Source organism: Ruditapes philippinarum, unplaced genomic scaffold (genome assembly GCF_026571515.1).
Source record: "Ruditapes philippinarum isolate M1 unplaced genomic scaffold, ASM2657151v2 ctg4006_1_1_1_1, whole genome shotgun sequence".
Taxonomy (NCBI): Eukaryota; Metazoa; Mollusca; class Bivalvia; order Venerida; family Veneridae; genus Ruditapes; species Ruditapes philippinarum.
In genome coordinates, this window is record NW_026860753.1 from 78,618 (window position 1) to 101,582 (window position 22,965).

The 22,965-nt window shown below is 32.3% G+C and overlaps 1 protein-coding gene across 1 annotated transcript in view; it reads left to right on the forward strand.

Moving 5' to 3' along the window:
- The first annotated feature begins 9,700 nt into the window (after positions 1-9,700).
- LOC132713278 (uncharacterized) overlaps positions 9,701-22,965 on the forward strand; it is a 31,571-nt gene continuing 18,306 nt past the window's right edge. The window contains exons 1-4 of the mRNA XM_060695793.1: positions 9,701-9,792; positions 11,699-11,797; positions 13,493-13,649; positions 14,923-15,624. Of these exons, the coding sequence (XP_060551776.1) occupies positions 11,708-11,797; positions 13,493-13,649; positions 14,923-15,624 (949 nt within the window). The 5' untranslated portion in view covers positions 9,701-9,792; positions 11,699-11,707. The remainder of the gene's footprint in view (positions 9,793-11,698; positions 11,798-13,492; positions 13,650-14,922; positions 15,625-22,965) is intronic.

Below are 22,965 nucleotides of genomic sequence, written 5' to 3' on the forward strand. Positions count from 1 at the left end.
TATAGAACAGGTTATAATGTTTGCTAATGTAAAATCAAATACTATTGCCACTTTACAGACTGGTTTTATGGATTATTTTATTCCTTCTACATTGTGCATATTTCTGTAGATAATTAAATAACTTATAAGTAACAAATTATGAAATTAAAGCTCAAACCCATCTGGTAACTGTTTTCATTTTTTTAATATTCCTGATGTACGACCAGTCACCAAATTTGATTGATTTTACAACGTCAACAGGGATGAGACACATTGTAAAAAATAGCCTATTCATTATCGATTCATATCGCATTTCATGTTAAAAGCAGGTATATTTATCAATATATATCATTTGACAGTGACCATAGAATGAAATGTTAAATTGTAATACAAACTCATGCCTCATTAACTAATAGTGCTTGTATTTGTTAAGTCAATATTTCTTTATAGAACTGTGTATAATACCTTTCATTTTTCCTTTCCAGAATTTGATATGAGGCGTCATTTGGATGGTTATCGACACAGTAAACCCTCTATGTTATAGATTTAATCATTTTATGGAATTAATTTCCATCTCATGAAAATTAAGATAACGACTTAACAATGTATCTGACATGCAAGCAAATTGTTCGGATTTTTTTGTCGTTGTTGTTTATTTGAAACCACGTTTAAGGCCCGCTTATTTCAAATTAGACATTTTATAGAGTTAAGAGGTTCATGCATTTATATAAATACAGGAAAAGGGGGCAAAAAGGGTAAAAAATAACTGCTAAAGTAGCCTTACTCTCTGCTTGTATTTTGTTACATATCATACAATTCGATTAGATTTATCCAGTCGTTTTCAGTCTTCTAATGTATCATTTTGTAAGGCAACAAATCTTTCAATTTTTAATCTGTTTAAAAATTTCGTTTTAAAGATACTAATATCTGGAGATTGTTTCTTTAATTTACTGATATAAATTATTTATTATGCCCTGTAGAAGCAATAAAAACAATTTTATCAACTTTTGATATCATTTATTTAATTATACACTTTCATCTATTTAAATATTTACTTTGCTCATCTTTGAGTAAAATATTCTAATCAAAGAACTTTTTTGAAAATCTATTAAAATTCTTACTGAATATGTCTTATTTGAATAAAAGAATGAGTAAACTATGTATGGGAAGCTGCGTTCTCTATTACAAGACAAGTAAAGTTGGTCATTTTTTTCAAAATGTTGACCGTTTATTTCATTTATTATTATTTTTTTCTGCTTTTAATGACACTTTATATAATTCATATTGTGACCACCTATAGTGTGTAGAATTCTAAACATAACATATTTACTTTGATTGAACTCAAAACATGTTTATTTTATATTTACAAATAAACTGTGTATCAATTATCAATATTTTCTAATATCAAATTTGAGCATATCTTTAATTCGGTAAATAAATTTTTATTTAATGACTAACAGTTTTCATAATTCAACACATGTACCGCTCCTGATGCGCAATTGTTTTCTTCGTTTGTTTCTTTTTCTTTTTATTATCATTTTGCTTTATTTCGTTTTGTTAAAATGTTTGTTATCAGTGTCTTCATAATTTTTTCATTTTTTTTCAATTTTTAAAATTATCATAAAACAAACCAAGTTGTTTCACCTGACATTTTTTAAACCGAAAACAACATATAGTGATATTTGTGACGGTGAAACAACAATTTAACATTGATGCATCATTATCGCCATTTGTGAGTAAACATTAATTCAAAATGACGCAATGGTTAAGTTCATAGAAAATCATACAGAATCTACAGACAAGATAGTTAGATGTCGTCGGAAGTTCTGCCAATTAGTGGATATTCTAACGAAGACAGAGCTCGAGAAAGGCTTCCTAAGACCCCTGCTGGCACAAAGAAGAACGACAAAACATCTGAATCCAAGCTCATTAGTTAATTTACACGTTCAAACAGAAGAATCCCTATTGCTTGAATAGGAATAATTAAATAGGAACGACCTATGTTATAGGATTGCTATTTCAGCGAAACAAAAATGTTGGGTTTACCATTCCCAAGTTTTAAATTAAAATATTGCCATTGAATAAAAAAATATAGTTTCTTGAAGATGTAGAACACCAGAAAGATATTCTATTTAGTTGTTGGCACGGATTCACAGGGCATGAGATGAGCATCAGCAAAGAAACCCTTCCGGAAGGTCCAACTTTTGATTTTCGTTTTCTTTTTGGATTACAATATATACATATTATAAAATCAAACCAGTACATTCACAAAATCAATATATGTACCCCCGGAACTCTGAATTATGACATGTGAGGGCACCATCCTGCTACAAGTTGCTTTAAGTGCCGCCCGTGCCTGAAATAATACAATGTGACATGAAGTATTCCTCCTCCAACAGCAGCGGGAAAGTCGCAGTAAGGCCTTAGGGTGGATGGAGAATAAGATTTTTGCGACGGACGCGCCCTCAGGCGCGTTCAGAGCTAAGTCATCTACACATGGGATTTCGTTGGCTACACTCGCGCAATGTGTCCTAAACCGATTAACAGCCCAAGAAATAGTACATGAATTTGAACCTTCAAAACTCCCATACTTTGTCTGGATATCTTAAAGACTTTTATATTTAGCCTTTTCAATTTCAAATTAAGTTATCCAAGTTAAAACATGAACGTATATTATTGATAAAAACGTTGTAGTCCCGTAGTATTATTGCGCAATATGCAAATTACTGCTGAAACGATTTACCGCTGTCGAAAAAGTAGGACAGCAAATTATACTACAATAAAGGTGTAACCTCTGAGTTTCAAGACATTATTAGTAGGAAATAAATATTTCTACATTATACAAAACTTTATTATTAACAAATCAAAAGTTTTTCGTGACTCTAGGATAACTCGCGCATTAATAAAAGAAGAACTATTTTCGTGACTCATACCGCGGGTTTAGCTGAATATTCAGCAGTTATTAATATATTAGATTCAGTACAATAGTTAGTATAAATATCTATTTTTGAAAATGCATGTAAGAAGAGAGTTTTTCAACACTTTACCGCCATGTAGTCTTTCATGGTAAGGAAGTTATAATATCAGTTCTACTTCTATTCTTGTGGTTTGTTTACATATTTTTCTAGGTCATGATATGAATTAACCTTCGCTATTCTAAAAATAGATTCTGCTTCACCTGTTCTGATTTTTGGACAGGCGATTAGGGAGTACACATTATACATGTAATTAATAAACCAGCGGATTACATGCAATACTTTTAGAAATTCTATACAATTGTAAGAAGCAAACAAGTTGAAAATGGAATTTAGTGTGAAATTGAAAAGGACAACTAAACACTGTAGTGCTTAAGTGACATTTAAATTAAAATAAAAACGATGTGCTCTGGCCTCTACATCTTTACCTTGTAAATAAAAAAATCTAAAAAATACACTATTAATTGCTGATGATTTTAAGCAAATTTTTTTTAATGAGACATTATCCAAGAGAAATAAAAATACAAATGACTTATATTTTATTGTCTATATGCCCACTATGATATAACACGAAGCAATTCTAAATAGCATTCTCAAATGTATAATGTATTATGTTTGAAGTTTATTTGCCTGGATTTATTTTAGAAATATTTCGTTGACAGTTTCTATTTACATATCATTTCTTAGAATAAATCGATAAGGACACTGATTTACAAGTTTGACCAGAGTTTTTAAGCATGAATTTCATTCTGTATTTAAGTGCTTGAAAGTAGAAAATCTGGATTATATCAGTTTGGGACACAAAATATATTGCTCTACAAATCTCGAACTTGTACGGAACAAATTTTCTCTGTTATATATTTTGTGTTTTGTTTTTGTTTAAAAGAAGCCTTGGTGTCTCTGCGGTTGCATGTCCGTCGCATTCAGTGCTGCAGCACTTTGATTTTTCTTTTCATTATCCCTCGTGTACAGACTCAATCAGCCTCGTGTACAGACTCAATCAAATCGAGTCTACAATTTGCATGTAATTTTGTTGATTTTAATGCTTACGAGTCATTACTTTTTCCAGATATGAAAAGCTTCGATCAATCAATAAAAAACTATCCCTCAAATAAGCAGACATGTAGAAAATATTAAGACTGTTTAATGAGAAGACAAAACCCTCTTTGTGAATAGATTGAATGACACTTATTTCATCATTTATTTATTATACTTCCCACCCTTAGTCTGCTTGGTTTCATGCGTGTATGTTGAATGGTGGAAAAGCACAATAATGTATCAAAAATATTTATAACTGTCTACCTCTGCTTCTGTTGATGTCACGTGTGACAGGGTAAGTGTAATACCAATTACTTTAGAATATGTGTGGTTTTTTTTCTGAAAATCAGATCTACTTTTCTATTCTTCCTCACATGCTGCTGTATAAGATTTAATTGAGAATTTGAAAAGAGTAATGTCCGTGGCGTACTTGTATAACTCCTTGCTCAATTCCGAAATTCATTTACCATTGGACGTCTACTGTTATACATTATTTTCTATAGCTATCTTAAAATTGCATCTTAGTTCGAAAAAGATATCGCCAGAATTAATTTGATTAGAGCATCATTATTTTGTTCTCTATATACAACATGCTTAATTGAATTTTGTTGGCAATTTGCTATATATATAAATTTCATCACCGAATGTGTGGATAATCATTAACGTGGCTTCAAAGCGGATTTATACATGACTGACATAAATGAACAGTTTGAACAGTTTATTGAAAATGCTGGGCCTCTTAGAGGCATCAGTCACATATACAATAATATACATATAATATGACATATCATAAAGTGATATCCACGAAATATACTAAAATATAAATAAAAATGAAAGGTTACATTATAAAAATAAGCTTAGTTATCAGTTACTTAAATGCTGATATATTTTTTTTACAGAATACTGCAAGTTTTAACAATATACTCCTATCTGTGCTATTCATTAACATAGAAAACTTGATTGAATATCAACATTAGTACTATACTCTCTTGTAATATATTTTTTTTCTATCATGTGATTAGTACTTGTAAAGATAGGGCTTAAATTAGGAACGAAAATATTTATTTATAATGTACAAACGACTACTTGAAAAAAGAAGAATGATAATTTCTAGACTTCGTATCCAGCGACTACGTGAATATAATAGTTTGTCTAATTGAGAAATATATCTTTTATTTATTAAATGAATAGTGATATTTTACTTCTTTCCTTATTAATTAAAAGTCTTTCAAAATCACCTCAAAAATAAAGAAAAAAAAAGACTTTCCGAGGACAAGTGCAAAAACGAGAGGCCTAAAGTTAGCTTAGATAAAACCATGAAACAAAAATAATTTAATGTTTTTAACCTTTGTCTTTAGCACAAAAAGGTCAAATTCATTCACATATGAGTGTGCAGTACGGGACAATATATGAAAAACAAGATCAACAAGGAAAGGCGGCATTCAACAAACGCATCCCCCACCACAGGATCAGGACATGACACTAAACAAGCCAGGGCACAAAAACGGTCGGTAGTCATTATATTTTTTTTACAAATGGGAAACCATAGAAACCTACAAAGTAACTGAAAATGAAAATTAATCAAAAGACCTACAAAAGGATAACGATGTAGTTTTAGTCGTAAGGCATGCAAAATGCAGAGCTATCTTTATGTATGCGATGCATACTATGTTTGTGATTTGTTTGCTGTTTATCATTATTTAGTATATTTATATTTTCATCCTTCTTGCTTTATATATGCTTGCATTGTGAAATTTCAGACCAGGCAGATTGTGTTGATGCAGAATCATTAGAACATTGATAAGCATCATGCGGACAGAGCAGCTGTTGTCACCTATGCTATTGGAAATGTATGATATTCCAAGAATTTGTGAACAATTTATGCATGAAACAAGTATATATATATTCATTTAATGTTCTTTTTACTATGGTCTGGATGAAGAGTATAGTTGTTTAGTTAATAATATTGAACACGTATTAATATCAAAAACATGTAATTATACATTATGATATGATAACATATAATGATATATAACATGACAAAGCAAACGTACTGTCACTAATGAAATAGTGTATCAAATTACTGTTTGCTTTCTATTTGTGAATTTATTATGTATGTTTATCATATATTTTGTCTGTGCATGCACGTTTACATTTATTCCATTTTTCTATGTGCTGAAGTGATAAAGATTTATGTGATAAAGATGCATTTTGTCTCAGGCGAGGCAAAAATCTCCTTGAAAAATTTCACCTGTGAGGGTAAGTGATATCTTAAAAGTAAAAAAAGAACCAATAAGCAGTACAGTTAAAGCTTAATTCTAAAATTACAGCTGAACTCTGAAACTATGACTGTAGGTAATATTGTTAGCATTGTCCCGTTCAAAATTTACAATTTATAAGCATTTTCCACAATCTGTATCTAAGGTCAAAGCAAATATGAACCATGCAGTGTTATCCCTAGCAATAATTAGATGGCGATCTTATCTTCCGGGTGTCTTAACGGAATTTATAAAACTATGAATGCAGGATTTGCATGTTAATGTTCAAGGAACGATCAATATAAGTACATGTAATAGATTAGTTTAAAAGTTACTAACTAGGAAGAAACAAGAATTTTATTTAACTTCGCATAACGAGTATTATAAGAGTATGCCATTATTGTTTGTTGTATTGCAACATTTATATAAGATGTACCATTACGAGCATGCAGGATGAAGGTGAGTAGGGTTTAACGCAATCAACGATAGTAACACAGCCCACCAGAATAGCACATGCTGTCACGTAAATTTTATAGTGAAATTCGTAATTAAAAATTTGAACAAATAACATGGAATTATTTTTCCTAGTTAAAAGGCGTATGCATATAACGGAAATACACATCCGTGACGTATTGACTCAGTAGATATGTAACATGTGTAAATCGCTTCGGATATAGGTACATATTTCAAATTCATTGTATATTTATTAAGTTGAAAATTGTCGACAATATATATCTCCACCAGCAAAGTTAAATAGAAGTTCCTTAAAACAAAGAGCTCCAGCTACATGTATAAGCTATTTACAGCATCGGGTAAAATAGAGATTATCAAATATTTCATTTTCAAGACATATCACGCTGCTGGTTCATAACAAGACATTACACTCGTACTTGCATGTCAATTGTGCCGATGTTTCATTACCAAATATCTGATTTTGCATATGTATTTAAATTCAGAATCTTACCATTTCCATGTTTAAAAATTGAATTCTGCTTAAGCCGGTGCTAGCTAGGGCCGTGGACAGTATTTTGATTTTTCCAGTACGTACCGTGCATGAACAGGCTCAATTTATGGACTCGGCCCGGTGAATTTTCGTACTATTTGTTCTATAGTAAATCAGTCACATTTGAGGCTTAATTCTGGATTCCACTGTTCTTGATGAATTATATACTGTCTTCCACTTTAAACATAAACACTATCTAAGTCCAATGAGGCCCAAAATATAATAGGTTAGCCACCTACATTTTTCAGAAATCTTCATTCTGTTGTTGGCCTCCGCGCCGAAGCGCGGCGCCCTTATGGAATGAAATCAGATTTTGTGAATGGGCGACAGCAACTTCTCGAGCCTTTTATTATGACCACATAATAAAAGCCGAGCATTCCGATCGGTATGAGGGTGCTTGATTTAAAAAAATGTCTCGATATGTACAATGAATAGCGAACTGGAGAATTTCGCAATGCATGAAATAACCTTTTCCGTCTCTTCGTTTTTTTTTATTTATCATTTTGTAGTACACAGTGGGTTATTATGGTATGTTAAAATAGAATGATGAGTTGATGACCTAAACATTCCGAAAATCTATTTATAGAGGGATGTACTGCTATCGGTAATTCCCGGTCTCTCCCGGTCTATTTTGACCGGGATTTACTAGTGACCGGCGAATAGTATCACACGTTTATTGTCCGGTCTCTCACGGTTTTGGAGTAGATGTTTGATATCGTTACAGAACAGAACAAATATTTTACAGATAAATAAGCTTTTTTTCCAAAATGAATGTTTGTCACTTAGTTTGGTTACAATAATTAATAAACACAGATTAACTCATTATTATACATAACATACAATTCGAAAAAAAAACCAACAACAACAACAATAGCATGTTTCATTTTAACTTTATGAGATAAAAACAATAAATATGTGCAATAATTGAGCAAAAGGTACATTTTTATGGTATTAATATGACACTATCAACTTTGAAACATTTTATTTAATTTGTTATTCGTGTTTAGTAAAGATGCCGAGGAATTATTCAAAGTTACAAATTAGATTTTATGAATTATTCAATTGATTGATAATTTAAAAAATGATAAAGAAAAATACAAATGTACATGTACATTGTTTAAGAATAAACAATATTATATATTGAAAGATTAAGAATAATTTACTGACTTTTTCCAGTTAAGTTTTGATTTATAATCGTCGGTCAATATGACAATTGAATTCTTAAAATTTATTTTACAATTTTGATAAAAAAAAGAGTAGTAAACGTAAAAACTCAGTATTAAAATAGCACATAAAACACAAAAAAAAGAGAGGAAAGCAATATTCATAAAATCTGTATTTTTTATATTAAAATAGATATTACAATTATTGTATAATAAACAATTATGCTCAACATGATCAACATGGTAATATAACCAGTGTCATATTTTTACTAAGTGTGAACAGATACCTTAATAGGGGGTCTTCGCTAATAGCGATAACATAATAAGAGACAATTCCACAAGGTGTTGATCATGCGTTACACATATGGATTATAAATGATGGTATACATGTATATCCGTTGCTATTAACAATCACGATCATAAAGAAATAACAAGTAATATTCTAATCTCTAGCATGCCAATCAAAGTTCATAATGAACAATGTCTTTCGTCCGTTCATTCTGGTAAAAACAAATTAACCATTGAAAAGTTTATAAGAATATCTTGTCATCATATGTCTACTAGTTCATCTTCACTTTCTGCATTTCTTGCTTGGACGCCCTTTGATGCTTTGCATCAATGCTTTTCTTGTAACACTGTTTAAATTCACCACTTTAAAAACTCCTGACAGCTGGTGGGTAGTACATCTTTAATCCTTCCGCCAACAAATGAGTTCCTGGAGAATACACAAAAAAACAAACTTTTAAAGTCATCATATAACACACAAAAACTACACACATGCAATAAATACACTTTAATTATGACCAATCTAACTAGAGATGACTTAAATTGGGCCACTTCAAACTTTTAAAGACTACAACGTGTTCGGTCTAATTCCGTACCGGGTTGAGACCTTATAACGTAACCGAGCCTGGGACATTCTTATAAATATATTTTTGTCGTTTTGGACGCTCCGGAGGGATTCTGATTTTTCTTTCTTTTTTTTATTTTAATGTTATTACTGAACAGTAGATTTGTCAGGACGTTTATTTTGAACACTTGTTTTATAACACACGTCCACAATGAAAATTATTGGTGTGCAAACTGTTCTACAGGTACATATTGGAAGTGAAACGTCTGTAATCTAACTAAAAGAAAATTTTTAATATTTTTATTAATACGTGCAAATATTTGCACAGATCTGTATGAAAAGTCTCTGATATGCCCATTTGTATTTTTACTATCCGCCCACTCTCTTTCTACGGAAATACCCGATGATTACCGATTGCAGAAAAATAGTATGGGGCATAAACGTAAACAAGAACAACAACAACAACAACAACGACGAAGACGACAACAACAACAATATAGTTTGAAAGAAAGAAAAATTAGTTTATGTTAGTTGTTTATTCTATTTTTTTATAGATAAATTATATGTTTGACTGATTTTTATCAGTAGATATGTGTAATAACTTACAATTAACAATCCCACAAACGGATTCGCTGAGGGCGTAACAGAATAATATGCTAAAATAAACCACAGGGGTACGGCTCATTGAATGTTCACAAAATATGTGTTTAAAAGTAGAAAACATTTATCCTAAGTCAGAAATGAATTATAAGTCCATTCCCATTACACTATGTACTTATATCTAGACAAGGGTAACAACTCCCATAAGAAGGTGTCTATGCCCAATTGATCTGAGTTTTTGCCTCGCAGATATTTTAAACAATACAGCATAAATAGAAAGGAATTATAATGCAATAAGTAGTCTAATAATTTATCTATCTAACCAAGGTAAAACTTTTCTTATATCGCTTTTATTTTATGAGTACTAGCCGCCGAAGTAACAAAAAACTATTCATTTACGCGAGGTTGACATGAATCATGGCTACGCAGAAAACACAAATTTACACTACTGTTGCAATCATTCGAAATAATGTCGCAAGCTTTGATCATGCTGAGCAATAAAAACTACATAAAAATACTCAAAACACACTAATATGAAATTAGGCAAAGCCTATGAACTGGGAAGTCGGTAAAAATCCTTTCATTTTTCCGTTTTAAAGGTATCATTCGGTATTATATGTACCCACTTCGGTTTTCACTCGGAACATTCGATGATTATTATTAATCCGAAAAGTTGAGATTTGTTCCGTTATCGGAATACACCGCCTTTAATCATTGAGTTACATTGTAAATGGTGGCACCTAACTAGAACTGACACTATAAAATTTCATTGATAGGTATAGAATTCTATATATTTTTTAATTGTTTTTTATTTGAATTTTCTTTAATTATACACGTGTAGTCTATAGCCGGGCAAGCCAAAGCCCGGACCCGCTTCGCGGGCCCGGTCTTTGACTTCCCCTTATTAACCTATAATTGTAATGTGATATAAAGTCACCTGCGGCTTTAGAGTATTTCCTTGTTGAAATTTCTGTATAATTAACATAAAAAAAATTTCGCGAATATTAACGACCGTCATCTGATTGGTCGTTTTTTTTGTTTTTTGTTTTAAATTCCGGGTATTTTTTCGGGAAATAAATCGACCAATTAGTTGCTTATATTTGCCAAGATGGCGGTGTTTTTATAGAAATTTCAACGAGGAAATACTCTGTGTAAGACAAGTGTCGTGCATGAAATGACATCATTCCTGCACACTTTAAAGATTACGAATGAATTGCATTCTTAGAATGACGTTATGTTGCTGTTATAATTAGAGTTTTACTTTTAAGTAGTCAACTTATGTTTGGTAAAATCAAAATATTTTAAATAAAACAGCATCTAATCTCTACTCTTATGGATGTATTTTTTATTATACCTATTTTTTAGTACATTTTGGTCATGTGGGTCATTGTGACAGGGGTGTTTTCCACAATGACATCATGACTTGAGAAAATAACAATATGCTGACTTCCAAACATACTCTTTCATTTCCATTACATGTTTCTATAATTTTTGTCTTTTATTAATTTCTTTGTTTCTTTCATAGAGAAATGGGGGATATGAAACATTAACCTATAGGCATGCCATGTTAAAATTTAGTTTAAACATATATATTTAAGCTTGATTGCGAAAACAAGTTTTTGAAACTTATATTAATCACTTTCAAGTCAGCTCCAGTACTGGTGTCATATAAAGAAACATGGTCGTGACCCAAGTAGGAATCGAACCCATGATCCCTGTGTTGAGAGGCAGACATTTTAACCACTAGGCTGACTGCTCCCCATTGTCATTTTCTCAGGATCATTACAATTATTATAGGTTAAGATTCTAGATATATTAAATTTATATTTCAGAACATAAGAATGAAGGTGCCGGACCTTGAAGTAATAAAAGAAATTCCTGGATACAAAGTTATTCTAAAGGCAGTTCTGAAGAGTCAAATACAACAACTGGTATGTTTTTATAAAAGGGAAAGGCTTAAGGGCTTTTTTCACAGGTTGGGGAAGTAATTTCTGCCTTAAATTTGGGGTAAAAAATATACAGTATATTTGCAAAAGGGGAAGAAAAATTCAATTTTGGTGGAAAATGGCATGTTTTTAAAGAATTTTTCTTTTCGGAAGCCACCTTTAAACAGCCCCTGCTATAGAAGGGAAAAAACCTCACTTAGAACCAATCTTTGGCAAATATGATGTACTTCAAATTATTGTAGAATGCTTTAACAATAATTAATAATGACAAATGTTCAGGATAAAATTTAAAAAACTGTCTAAAATATAAGAAGACTGCCTCACTCTATTTATAGATTGAATGTTACTGATCATTTCTGTCAAATATTTGTAGATATATCATATGTATGTGTGTAACTGTGGTTATTGGTTATTCTAGTGATATTTATCATACAGTTGAAAACAAATATGACAAAATGTGAAGTTATTTTGAGTTTTACCTAAACACCAATGACCATAATTAGTTTTACTCTTGAATTGGCATGATGTCACTTTATAAAATCCAATGTTTTATTGTCAAGCACTAGGATGCTATTTATGTCTTGGAGCTCTTGTTTCCTGATGGCATAAATTATATTATTCACATTATGACATACCCATGCCACTTTTAAGGCTCTGTAAATATGGTATTGCACAGCAATGCAAATATTTTGACTTGATGTCATTTGCATAATACAAACATAGCTAAAAGATGCTGTAAATGTTTGTGTAACACTGTTGGCTAGTCATTAACGAAAAAAGGTTTATTTTCACTGTAAACCTTTCTTATGTTGGTTAAGTGATAAATAGAATATTATAATATTTATATACATGTTGATTCATTACTTGATTTATTGAACAAGTTGGCTTTATAATATAACTTGTTCAATAAAGTCATTATTAAATTTAAACTCATATAGTAAGTGACAACAATTTTTCTGAATCATGAACAAAAAAGGATTATTTTCACTGTTAACAGATATTATTTGGTAATGTGATAAATGGAATATCATCTTGAATTTGTTTAAATTCATTACTTGATTAATTAAACTCATTGAATAAAATAGTTTATTACATGCTTTTCGGTGGTTTATAGAAATATATCAGTGATATAAAACTGGTAATTTCACTGTTTGAAACAGTGAAATTACCACTTTGATAATTTCACTGTTTTGAATTTAAGCCCCTTATGTTGTTTCAGTGAAATACCAGCGTGCACAGTACTGGGTACCAACTTAATGACGTGACGTCGTAAATGACGTCACGTATTATTAATTGGCGCGCTTTTCATTCAGTATTAGGTTAAAGTCTTTTTAAAACGTTTCTTTGCATATAATAAAAAGAAAATTTGTTTAGTTTAGTGTAAGATCGAAATATATTTCACCTTGTGAACACCAAAAGCTGCGCCACTAGTGAAATATACCTTTTGGTGCTCACTCGGTGAAATATATTCCGATCTTACACTGAACTAAACAAAAATCCTCTATATTTTACTTGAAAGAGGCTCGCATAATATTAAGAGGGTATTTTTTTTTGTTTGAGTGAAATATGGAATATATATTTTTTATTAAACATGATAAACTGCCACATATTTTCATGAGCCAGAGCATTTATTAATTCAATATCCTATATCTAATGTATGTTTTATTGTATATTTATAAGGTTGAACAGATTTCTAGTGAGACTGAGGAAGAGACCGTAGTTCTTAGTGCTAACCTATCAGATGGATCTATCAGTTACCACGGCTCTGAGTTGGGCAGGTTATTTCTGGACAGTCATGACGAATTTAAGTCACAATATTTAGGATTTTGCTTGAAAAGTAAGTACTTGTGAGAATCTTTAAGCATGATTTACATGCTTTTTTGCAGCAGACACAAATTTTGTGGAAACGTTACAATGTGGACAGCAGCCAAATTATAAGATAATTTACTATTTACATATAAAATTTCTCATTAAAATACATGCAAATCATGAAGAATGAATAGGCTTCAATGAATAGATAAATCCTTTTTATGTTAGTGACAAATAGGGTAATATATATATAAGTGCCAGACTACTTTTCATGTTGGTTTCCATCTGATAATAGTATTACGTAGCATTTAGCATTTGCAACGAGGAACCAAAACTACTAAAGGCTTCTCTTTTGCTTAAAAGAATACATATTCATCTGTAATTAGTGAATATTATAACTTAACTGCTATGTTTTAGCTTCTGAAATAACTAATAAAAGTAAATTATATTGCAACTTATCTTAAAAATGTACAGGTATATAATAAAAGGATAATTATATAGTAGAAGCTTTCTGAGGCCATTTACTTTGCTACTTGCAGCTTGGGAGCATTGATATCCCAGTCGACCTTTGGTTTTGCGAAATATCAATTTTCTAACGCTACTCATAGCAAAATACAAAGCCTCAGAAAGCTACTACAACATAATATTTTGTAAAAACATGCAGTCAGTATAGACCGCCTCCTTGGTCGAGGGGTTAGAGTCGATGACTTCTAATCCAGGTATCTCTCTGGCATGGGTTTGATCCCCAGGAGATGCTTTGGTAGTTTAGCACGGAGGAAGGTAGTCTAGTACTGTTGTAACTCTCCAGGAACGATGGTTAGGTAACTACCGCCTATATGACTGAAATACTGTTGGGAAAAGGCGTAAAATGAAACAAACAAACAAACAAAATCACTTTTAGTACAGCAAGTTACAGGTTAAAAGGTGTGGCATAGAGAGGCATATATAGATTTGACCTTGTCCATCAGACCTTCTGATACCCTGACTGTCCATAACTAGACAAAACAGTGGAATGTGGAGGCATCCATGTCCTGTGGACACATTTATAGTCGGGTCTTCTAAGACACTCTGACACTGTTAAGGTCATATGACAACTTTCAAGTGCAGGTTTAAAAGACACTGGCACTGTTATGATCATATGGTAACTGTCAAGCTGTCAAGCCAGAAAAAGACCACAGGTACCCCTCTGATTATTATTTCAGGCAAGAGTGGGCACCTTAGTATAAATACCAACATTTTGTAATATAGCTGGGTAGATTCTTTATACATGTAGAAAATAATTTTTCCGTGATCTTTTGTAGGACTTCACATGAAAAGCAGGGAGCAAATTCAGACAAAAGATGGATCCCGGGAATCTACGAGCATGGAGTTCGGTGCTGCATTACCAGAATACCGGACAAATTCCTCGGAGATGTGTTACAGCTCAAAGAGGGTAGATCTGGGACTGAGACATGAGCCATATAAGAAAAATAGGGGCCGAGGAAATCGATCAAATTTTAGAGTGACGCCTCGCATGTCGCCAGGTTTACATGATAATGATTCGTCAAACAACATTGTAAACAAAATGGAACCTGAATCAAATTTTTACGGTAAACTTGGTGCTAATCTACATGTAGGTTCAATGGACTCGCAACAATCTTTGCCACAAGTGTCTGAAACTGTTGTGACCTCTGAAGCAGAAGATAACCAAGGTCGATCAGCATCATATACGGAGAATTCAAGTATAAATGAACACGTGCCTTCAATAGATACATATTCTGAACAGACTCAGAATGAAACAAGTAATTTAAACATAGGCAGCGATGGTACTGTGAACATTAAACAAGAGTGTAGTACTGATTCTGAGACAGACCTAAAGATCACAGGCATGGAGCTGCCTCAAAGTGGTTTTATACAAGATGAAAGCTTGACGGATGGGATGTCTACCATGTTAGATAACAGCAGGGATATGAGCTATGAAACTAGTGTTGCGATGGGAACAAGTGATCTCCAGTCAAAACATAGTAAGTTATTTGTGTTTTCTATACTCCTGCCAGAAGGAAAGCATTTAGTCACCACATAGGTTTTTTTTACCTTCTATAGCAAGGGTCTTCCCCAAAGAAAAATTCTTTAAAGTCTTGCAGTTTTCCTCAAAAATTGAATTTACATCAAGTTTCTTCCCCTTTTGCAAATATACCGTTAAATTTCACACCAAAATTAAGGGCAGGGCTGCTTTCCTAGCCTGTGTAAAAAAGCCCTGCTGCCTTCTCAATCCATCTCTGTCAGTGCATACTTTATGGTACTTACATGTGTTGGTGGCTACAGGAACAATTAGTTACTGTACTTTTTCTTTGATGTCATTCAATCTGTAAGCAGTTATATGGCTATGTGGCTATAAACAATTGGGAGAACAGCCACCTAAGTAAATTAATATATCCAAATGTTAGTTTGGTGGTCTGTCACACTCTTGTCAGGAGAATAACTATTTCTATTTCTATTTAAACTTCACACAACCATAGAGGTCATAAAAAGATAGTGCAATGTCCAAGAATCATAACTCTATCATGCTTAATTTATTAATTATCTCCCTTAAGTTGAAAATGATTGTTATGAGTATAACTTCTCAGTTCTGATCTAAACTATCAGTGATGTCTCATTTAAATGACATACATTTGTAGAGACTAGAGAGAGGAAGTGCTGTGACAAAGAAACAAAACTCGTCATTGCTTATTATGTTGATTATCTCACTTTATATTATTAAATTATGTTTGTGAAAGATATTGATCAAAACTTCACACAGTAATAGACATCTGGAAAAGAAAGTGCAGTGCCAAAGAATCCTTACTATATTAATATATCACATGTTTTTACATCACCTAGATAATTTTATGCCTAGCTGTTATGTATTTTTATGCCCCCACCATATAATGGCCGGGGCATATAGTGTTACCCTGTTCCGTCCTTTCGTCATTCCTTCCTTACATCCTTCTGTCATTCCGTCATCATCAGTTTCCATTCATTATCTTAGGAAGGGTTGCACACATTCAACTCAAATTTGAAATATGGATATGTCATGAGAAAATACAGGTCAGGGCCTTTTCACTAGTTTTGGGGAAGGCGCCCTAGCCCTTTTTGTGGGGAAAAAATGCTCGGTTTTCATACTTTTGGGGAAAAAATCTTATTTTCCACTGGCAGTTTAACCATTATTACTATAAATAAAGACTTATTTAAATCATACATTTGGAGGAAATATCGTAATATATTTGCAAATACTTATTTTAGGAGCTTTCTGTCCAACATAAGTTAAAGGGATTTTTTTACAGATCAATTTATTGCCACTTTTTATTTGCCCAATAATACATCGACTCATATTTCTTAATTATAGAAAATTTACGTAGGAACATGCGAGGGTTCTTGATTTGATTCAGAGGGAACATATTATTATCAGTTCCCACTGTATCACTGTTACTTGCACTGTTGTGCTAGACTCGCTATTTACCACACTTGGGCATGTTGTGCTACTAGGACACACAAACTTGCTAGTGGATACATCTAATCTCTTGCATTTACAGGAAGGTCAACAATTTGTCCAATTTTTCATAAACAATTACAAATGTCACTCAATCGTATTTTCTTCTTGTTTTGTGACATTGTTTACATTTGCGACATCGTAAATCGGTCGCCGTATTGTCGTAAAAAAATCACATGTGCACTAAAAAAATAACTTTCAGCGGGGTTTTCCCATGTTCAATTATATTGAATCGAGGTACCCCTCTAGTGGGTAATTGAATAATTAGCTTTCATTGGACAAAAACAATGATCTATTTTTAAACAAGAAAGTTTGCTTACAAGTTTTTTTCTTCGATTAAACATTTCTCTGAAAGGGAAAATCTCCACAAGAAGGGGAATTTTAGACTGTTTTTTGGGGAAAAAAGGTAGTAAGTTGGCTTGGGGAAGTAGCCGAATACCGGCTACAGCAAAGAAGGGTAAAATGGCCCTGCAGGTCAATTTCAAATTTGGTCTTGGTTCAATGATTTTTGGCAGAGTTATGCCCCTTTTACTTTGAAAATAATATGAAATTTTCAGTTTCCGTTCATTATCTCCCAAAAGGTATTACACATTCAACTCAAATTTGACATATGGATATGTCATGAAAAAATACAGGTCAAGTTCAAATTTGGCCATGGTTCCATGATTCTTGGCAGAGTTATGCCCCTTTTACTTTGAAAATAATATAAAATTTTCAGTTTCCGTTGATTATCTCCCCAACAGTATTACACATTCAACTCAAATTTGACATGTGATACTTCAAAGGAATGCACAGGTCAAGATCAAATTTGGTCATGGTTCAATGATTTTTGGCAGAGTTATGCCCCTTTAACTTTGAAAATAATATGAAATTTTCAGTTTCCATTCATTATCTCCCCAACAGTTGTACATATTCAACTCAAATAAAAGATATAGATATCTCAGAAGAATGCATCGGTCAATTTCCAATTTGGTCATGGTTTGATGATAGCTGACAGAGTTATCCCTCTTGAACTTTGAAAAAAAATCAGAAATTTTAAGTTTCAGTTCATTATCTTCCCAATGGTTGTACACATTCAACTCAAATTTGACATATAGATACATCTTAGGAATAAGCAGTTCAAGTTTGAATTTGGTCGTGGTTCAATGATTTTGCACAAAGTTACATGTATCTCCCTTGAATGTTGGAAAAATTTTGAATTTTCAGTTTCATCACTCATACTTTTGTGGATATGTATGTAGACATTAATTTGGCTAGAAATATGCAATATGCAATTTACAAAAAGTTAACACTGAAAAGTTTCAGTGTCTGGAAAAAAATAATTTGTGCAAACAAATTTGGAACTAAATATTATAACATCTGAAGTTTTGGCTGCATGCAGGGGCATCCGTGGCATGACGACACATTTCTAGTTTTGTTCTGCAATATTTCTGGGTGGAGCTTACATGTATGCAGCATTCTCCTTCTATCAATCTTTCACATGTTGCATCACTCTTGCATATCATTTCTCATAGCACTTTCATTTATTGCTTGATTTATCAAATATTTAGTTTGTGTTGAAACCTATCATGAACCTATATCTTTAGGAAGCCAACCATCAGTGGATTTTAAAGAGGCCTTCAGTTTTTTGTGTCGCCTTGAAAAAGGGTACATGTAGGGGTTACTTGGTGGCGGTGTCGGCGCTGTTGTCGGTGTCCGGGCCCTTAAGCTTGTCCGGATCATAAGTCAGTCATTTAAAGTCGGATTGACTTCAGACTTGGTATGCATGCTTCTTATAATGACCAAAAGTGCAGTGCACAAGAACCAGTACTCTGCACTTCTTGATTTTTGAGTTATTGCCTTTTGTTAATTTTCATACTTTATTTTTGTCCGAGCTATTTCTCCTAAAGTATAAAAGCTATAGACTTGAAACTTCATAGGATGTTAGATCTCATTAAGAAGAAGTGCAGTGCTCAAGAACTGGTACTCTGCATTCTTTATTTTTTGAGTTATTGCCCTTTGTTTATTTTCATACTTTATTTTTGTCCAGGCCATTTCTCATAAATTGTAAAAGCTATAGACTTGAAACTTCATAGGATGATAGATCTTATTGAAAAGAAGTGCAGTGCACAGAAACTGAGCACTGCTTTGAGCTATTGCCCTTTGTTAATTTTCATATTTCATTTTTGTCCTGGCCATTTCTCCAAAACTTTATTGTTCACAAGGCGACACATCCGACTCACAGAGTTCTAGTTGTAAAGGTTAAATATGTTATTTTAAATTTAGAATAAATCATTTCATATAATTGTCAAATAAAAAAAATTAAGGGGAAAATGAAATTTGCCGTTGATGAGTTAGATAAACAAATATAAGGAACTTACCGATCAAGACCTCTAGTCTAACGGATCGCTCTCTATAATTATGTAACATAGAAAAGCACCTATAAATAGCTCTTTTGGCACTGTTTTGAAGTAGGCCTAACAGTGATATGATGCACTTTTCTAAAATAAATTTACTGAAATACTAAGTTTGAAACAACATAGAATTGTTTTTCCAACAAAAATTAAAAGGCAATTTTGAAAGAATTGTTTTTTCCAACAAAAATTAAAAGGCAATTTGAAAGAATTGTTTTTCCAACAAAAATTAAAAGGCAATTTGAAAGAATTGTTTTTCCAACAAAAATTAAAAGGCAATTTGAAAAGAATTGTTTTTCCAACAAAAATTAAAAGGCAATTTGAAAGAATTGTTTTTCCAACAAAAATTAAAAGGCAATTTGAAAGAATTGTTTTTCCAACAAAAATTAAAAGGCAATTTGAAAGAATTGTTTTTCCAACAAAAATTAAAAGGCAATTTGAAAGAATTGTTTTTTCCAACAAAAATTAAAAGGCAATTTGAAAGAATTGTTTTTCCAACAAAAATTAAAAGGCAATTTGAAAGAATTGTTTTTCCAACAAAAATTAAAAGGCAATTTGAAAGAATTGTTTTTTCCAACAAAAATTAAAAGGCAATTTGAAAGAATTGTTTTTCCAACAAAAATTAAAAGGCAATTTGAAAGAATTGTTTTTCCAACAAAAATTAAAAGGCAATTTGAATTAAAAGGCAATAGAAGCTGAAGGCTGCTTTAAGCTGACTTAGCCATAAAGAAAATGGGAAGCAGTCATTGGTCTTGCGTTCATGTTGCATGCTTTTTCTTGTTTTTGCATACTAATATTGTTTTTTTTTTGTTTGTTGTTATATTGTTTGTTTAGTTCTCTTATACTAGTAATTAAAGTATTACTGTATTGTATGTAGCTTAATTGTTTCAAAAGTCATTTTGTTACACAAAAAAAAAAAATTCAAAAAAATACAAATTTATTTTAGTTTGATTGTGTTGAAAACTATAAGCTTATTGAAATGCTCTCATATACTTTCCTGAAACCAACCAGTACTACGCAATGCATGCTTAAATGTAAAGTTTCTTGGTCAAGGAGACAATTAAAAGCCTGCCTCTGACGAGGTTTGAACCCACACTGCCAACAGTTCTAAAATAACTAGTCCCAGGTGTAAACCACTCATCCTAGCCGTCACACTTAGTCCGTAGTTAATAAAGATTGCAGGCATTTTACAGGGTGATTTTTTTGCATAAAAACTGTTGAATGTAATGAAGCCTTTTCTCAATGAAATCTATAAAGTTTATCTTGAAAAGTGTTGGAGTAGTACCCCAAGTTGCTTGCAGAAATCATGATCACAATTAGTAGAAAAATACTGCTTTTTATGCCAAATTTTACATTATTCATCCATTATTGTATATAAGTCAATGTGAATACAGTATTTAGTATGGTGCTCCAACACTTTTGAAAATTGCCTCTTGTAAAAGTGTTAACTTTTTATGTAGTGAAATTGCATGTAACTGTGGAAAATTGCTTGTTGATAGATAATTGTTTGTAATGCCGGGAAAATTGCTTGTGACCTGGCATATTGCTTGTTAACCGGGAAATTTGCAGATTGCGTGTAACCTTAAAAATTGCTTGTAAACAGGAAAATTGCTTGTGGCAATATACAGAAACTCAATGCTAATGTATTGTAAATTTTGAAAAAATGCTTGTGACAGAAAATTGCTTTAACTATGGAAAATATACAGAATAAATGGCTTGTACAATATATAATAAAGGTAACTTGGAAAATTGCTTGGGAAAATAGAAAAGTGCTTTTACAATATTACTGCATAAATTTTGCTTGTAATTTTGCTTGTAATTTACTATAAAGGAAATTTTACTTGTTCATGCGCTAAGGCGGCTTACTAGTATTGCTGAACTTATTATAACAGGGAAATTTTTTGGTAACCATGATAAACTTCAACAAGATCATTGATGTGTATATGTGTAAAGTGAAACGTTTGCTTTAAGTGCTTGTAACTTTTGGGTAAACTTGACTTCTTGTACCCAAAACTCAGGAATTGAAAATGATTAGCCTTTATCACATAGTAATTTAAAAAGAGCATGGACCTTTCAGCTGGCAACAAATGAAACTATAACCATTGGCTCTGTATATTACAGCACACCTGAAGTCATAGACCTCATGTATTTAAAGACTTTTCAAATTTGTAAAGCAATGGGTTTTATTTAAGGACTTTTAGAGTTTTTTTAAACAAGGGCAACATTGTCGCAAAATACGCCCTGTCATAAAAGCTTTTGACTGAGATGCGGGCATTACAGATATGCATTCTGGCCAATAATCCCAAAAATATATGGATATTTCATCATCTCTAGGGACGTTGACCTTGCAAATATAACCTAAATTACATATGTCACACTTGTAATCAATGATAGTTATCAGATTAGTGTTTACAATCCATCAAATGAAAGATGACTAATTGGTCCGCCATTTCACAAACTTTTTGAAACCTCTTTCTATGTGACCTTGACTTTGGTACTAGGTACCTGAATACTGTAACGCAATAAGCCCTCACAATGGTGAAATTTGTGCCAAGTTACATTTAAAATCCCCTGATACTATGTAGAAGTTCGGCTCGAACAAGCATTTTTCAATAAACCCTAAGAAGTGGGGGACCTTAAACCTTTAACCTTTAGAGACTTGGTTCATTGCAACTTGACACTGCTTCTCAAAGTGAGTGAAACATTTCTATGAAGTTTTCATTAGAAATCCCACCATGCGTGAGGAAGTAAATTGCTCTGGATAAAATTTCTTATTTTTATCATATTTAGTGAACTTGACCTTGCATTACATTAAAACCTAAATTACATGTTTCACACCCCAAGTTAGTTATGGTAATGACCATTTTTTGTTTCAATCCCCCAATAAAATGATTACTAAATGGGTCTGAATAACACTTTTCATATTTACATTTTGAAACCCTTTTACTCCCCCTGGAAATGACATTGACCTTGGGGGCCCTTTAAACCCAAAAAAATTTTCCCCGTGGGCATTTTCCCCACAATGGTAAACCCCCATGTGGCCCCTGGGTTTTTTAAAAAAATTCCTCTTTTGCAAAAGTAGAATTTTGGGGGGGGGGAAAACCTTTTTAGCTCCCCATTTTTTGCCTCAAAACATTATCAAAATTGTCAGGGGTCCCTGTTATTAAATTTTTATTAAAAAATTCCGGTATGGTTTTTTGGGCCATTGGGGTTGGTTCAAAAAAAACTAGGCAAAAGACCTAAAAAAAGATTAAAAAAAAAACCTTGGGTTTTTAAAATTTTTTAAAAAGGGGGGGGTCACATTTTTTCCCCTCAAATCATTTTATTCCCAAAATGGGTTTAGGGATGGCTTTTTTAAAGGGGGATAGGGGTTTTGGGTGAGTTCGAACATGGTTTTATCTTTGGGTGAAAAAACCTTAAGGGGGGGTTTCCGGGGAGCTTTT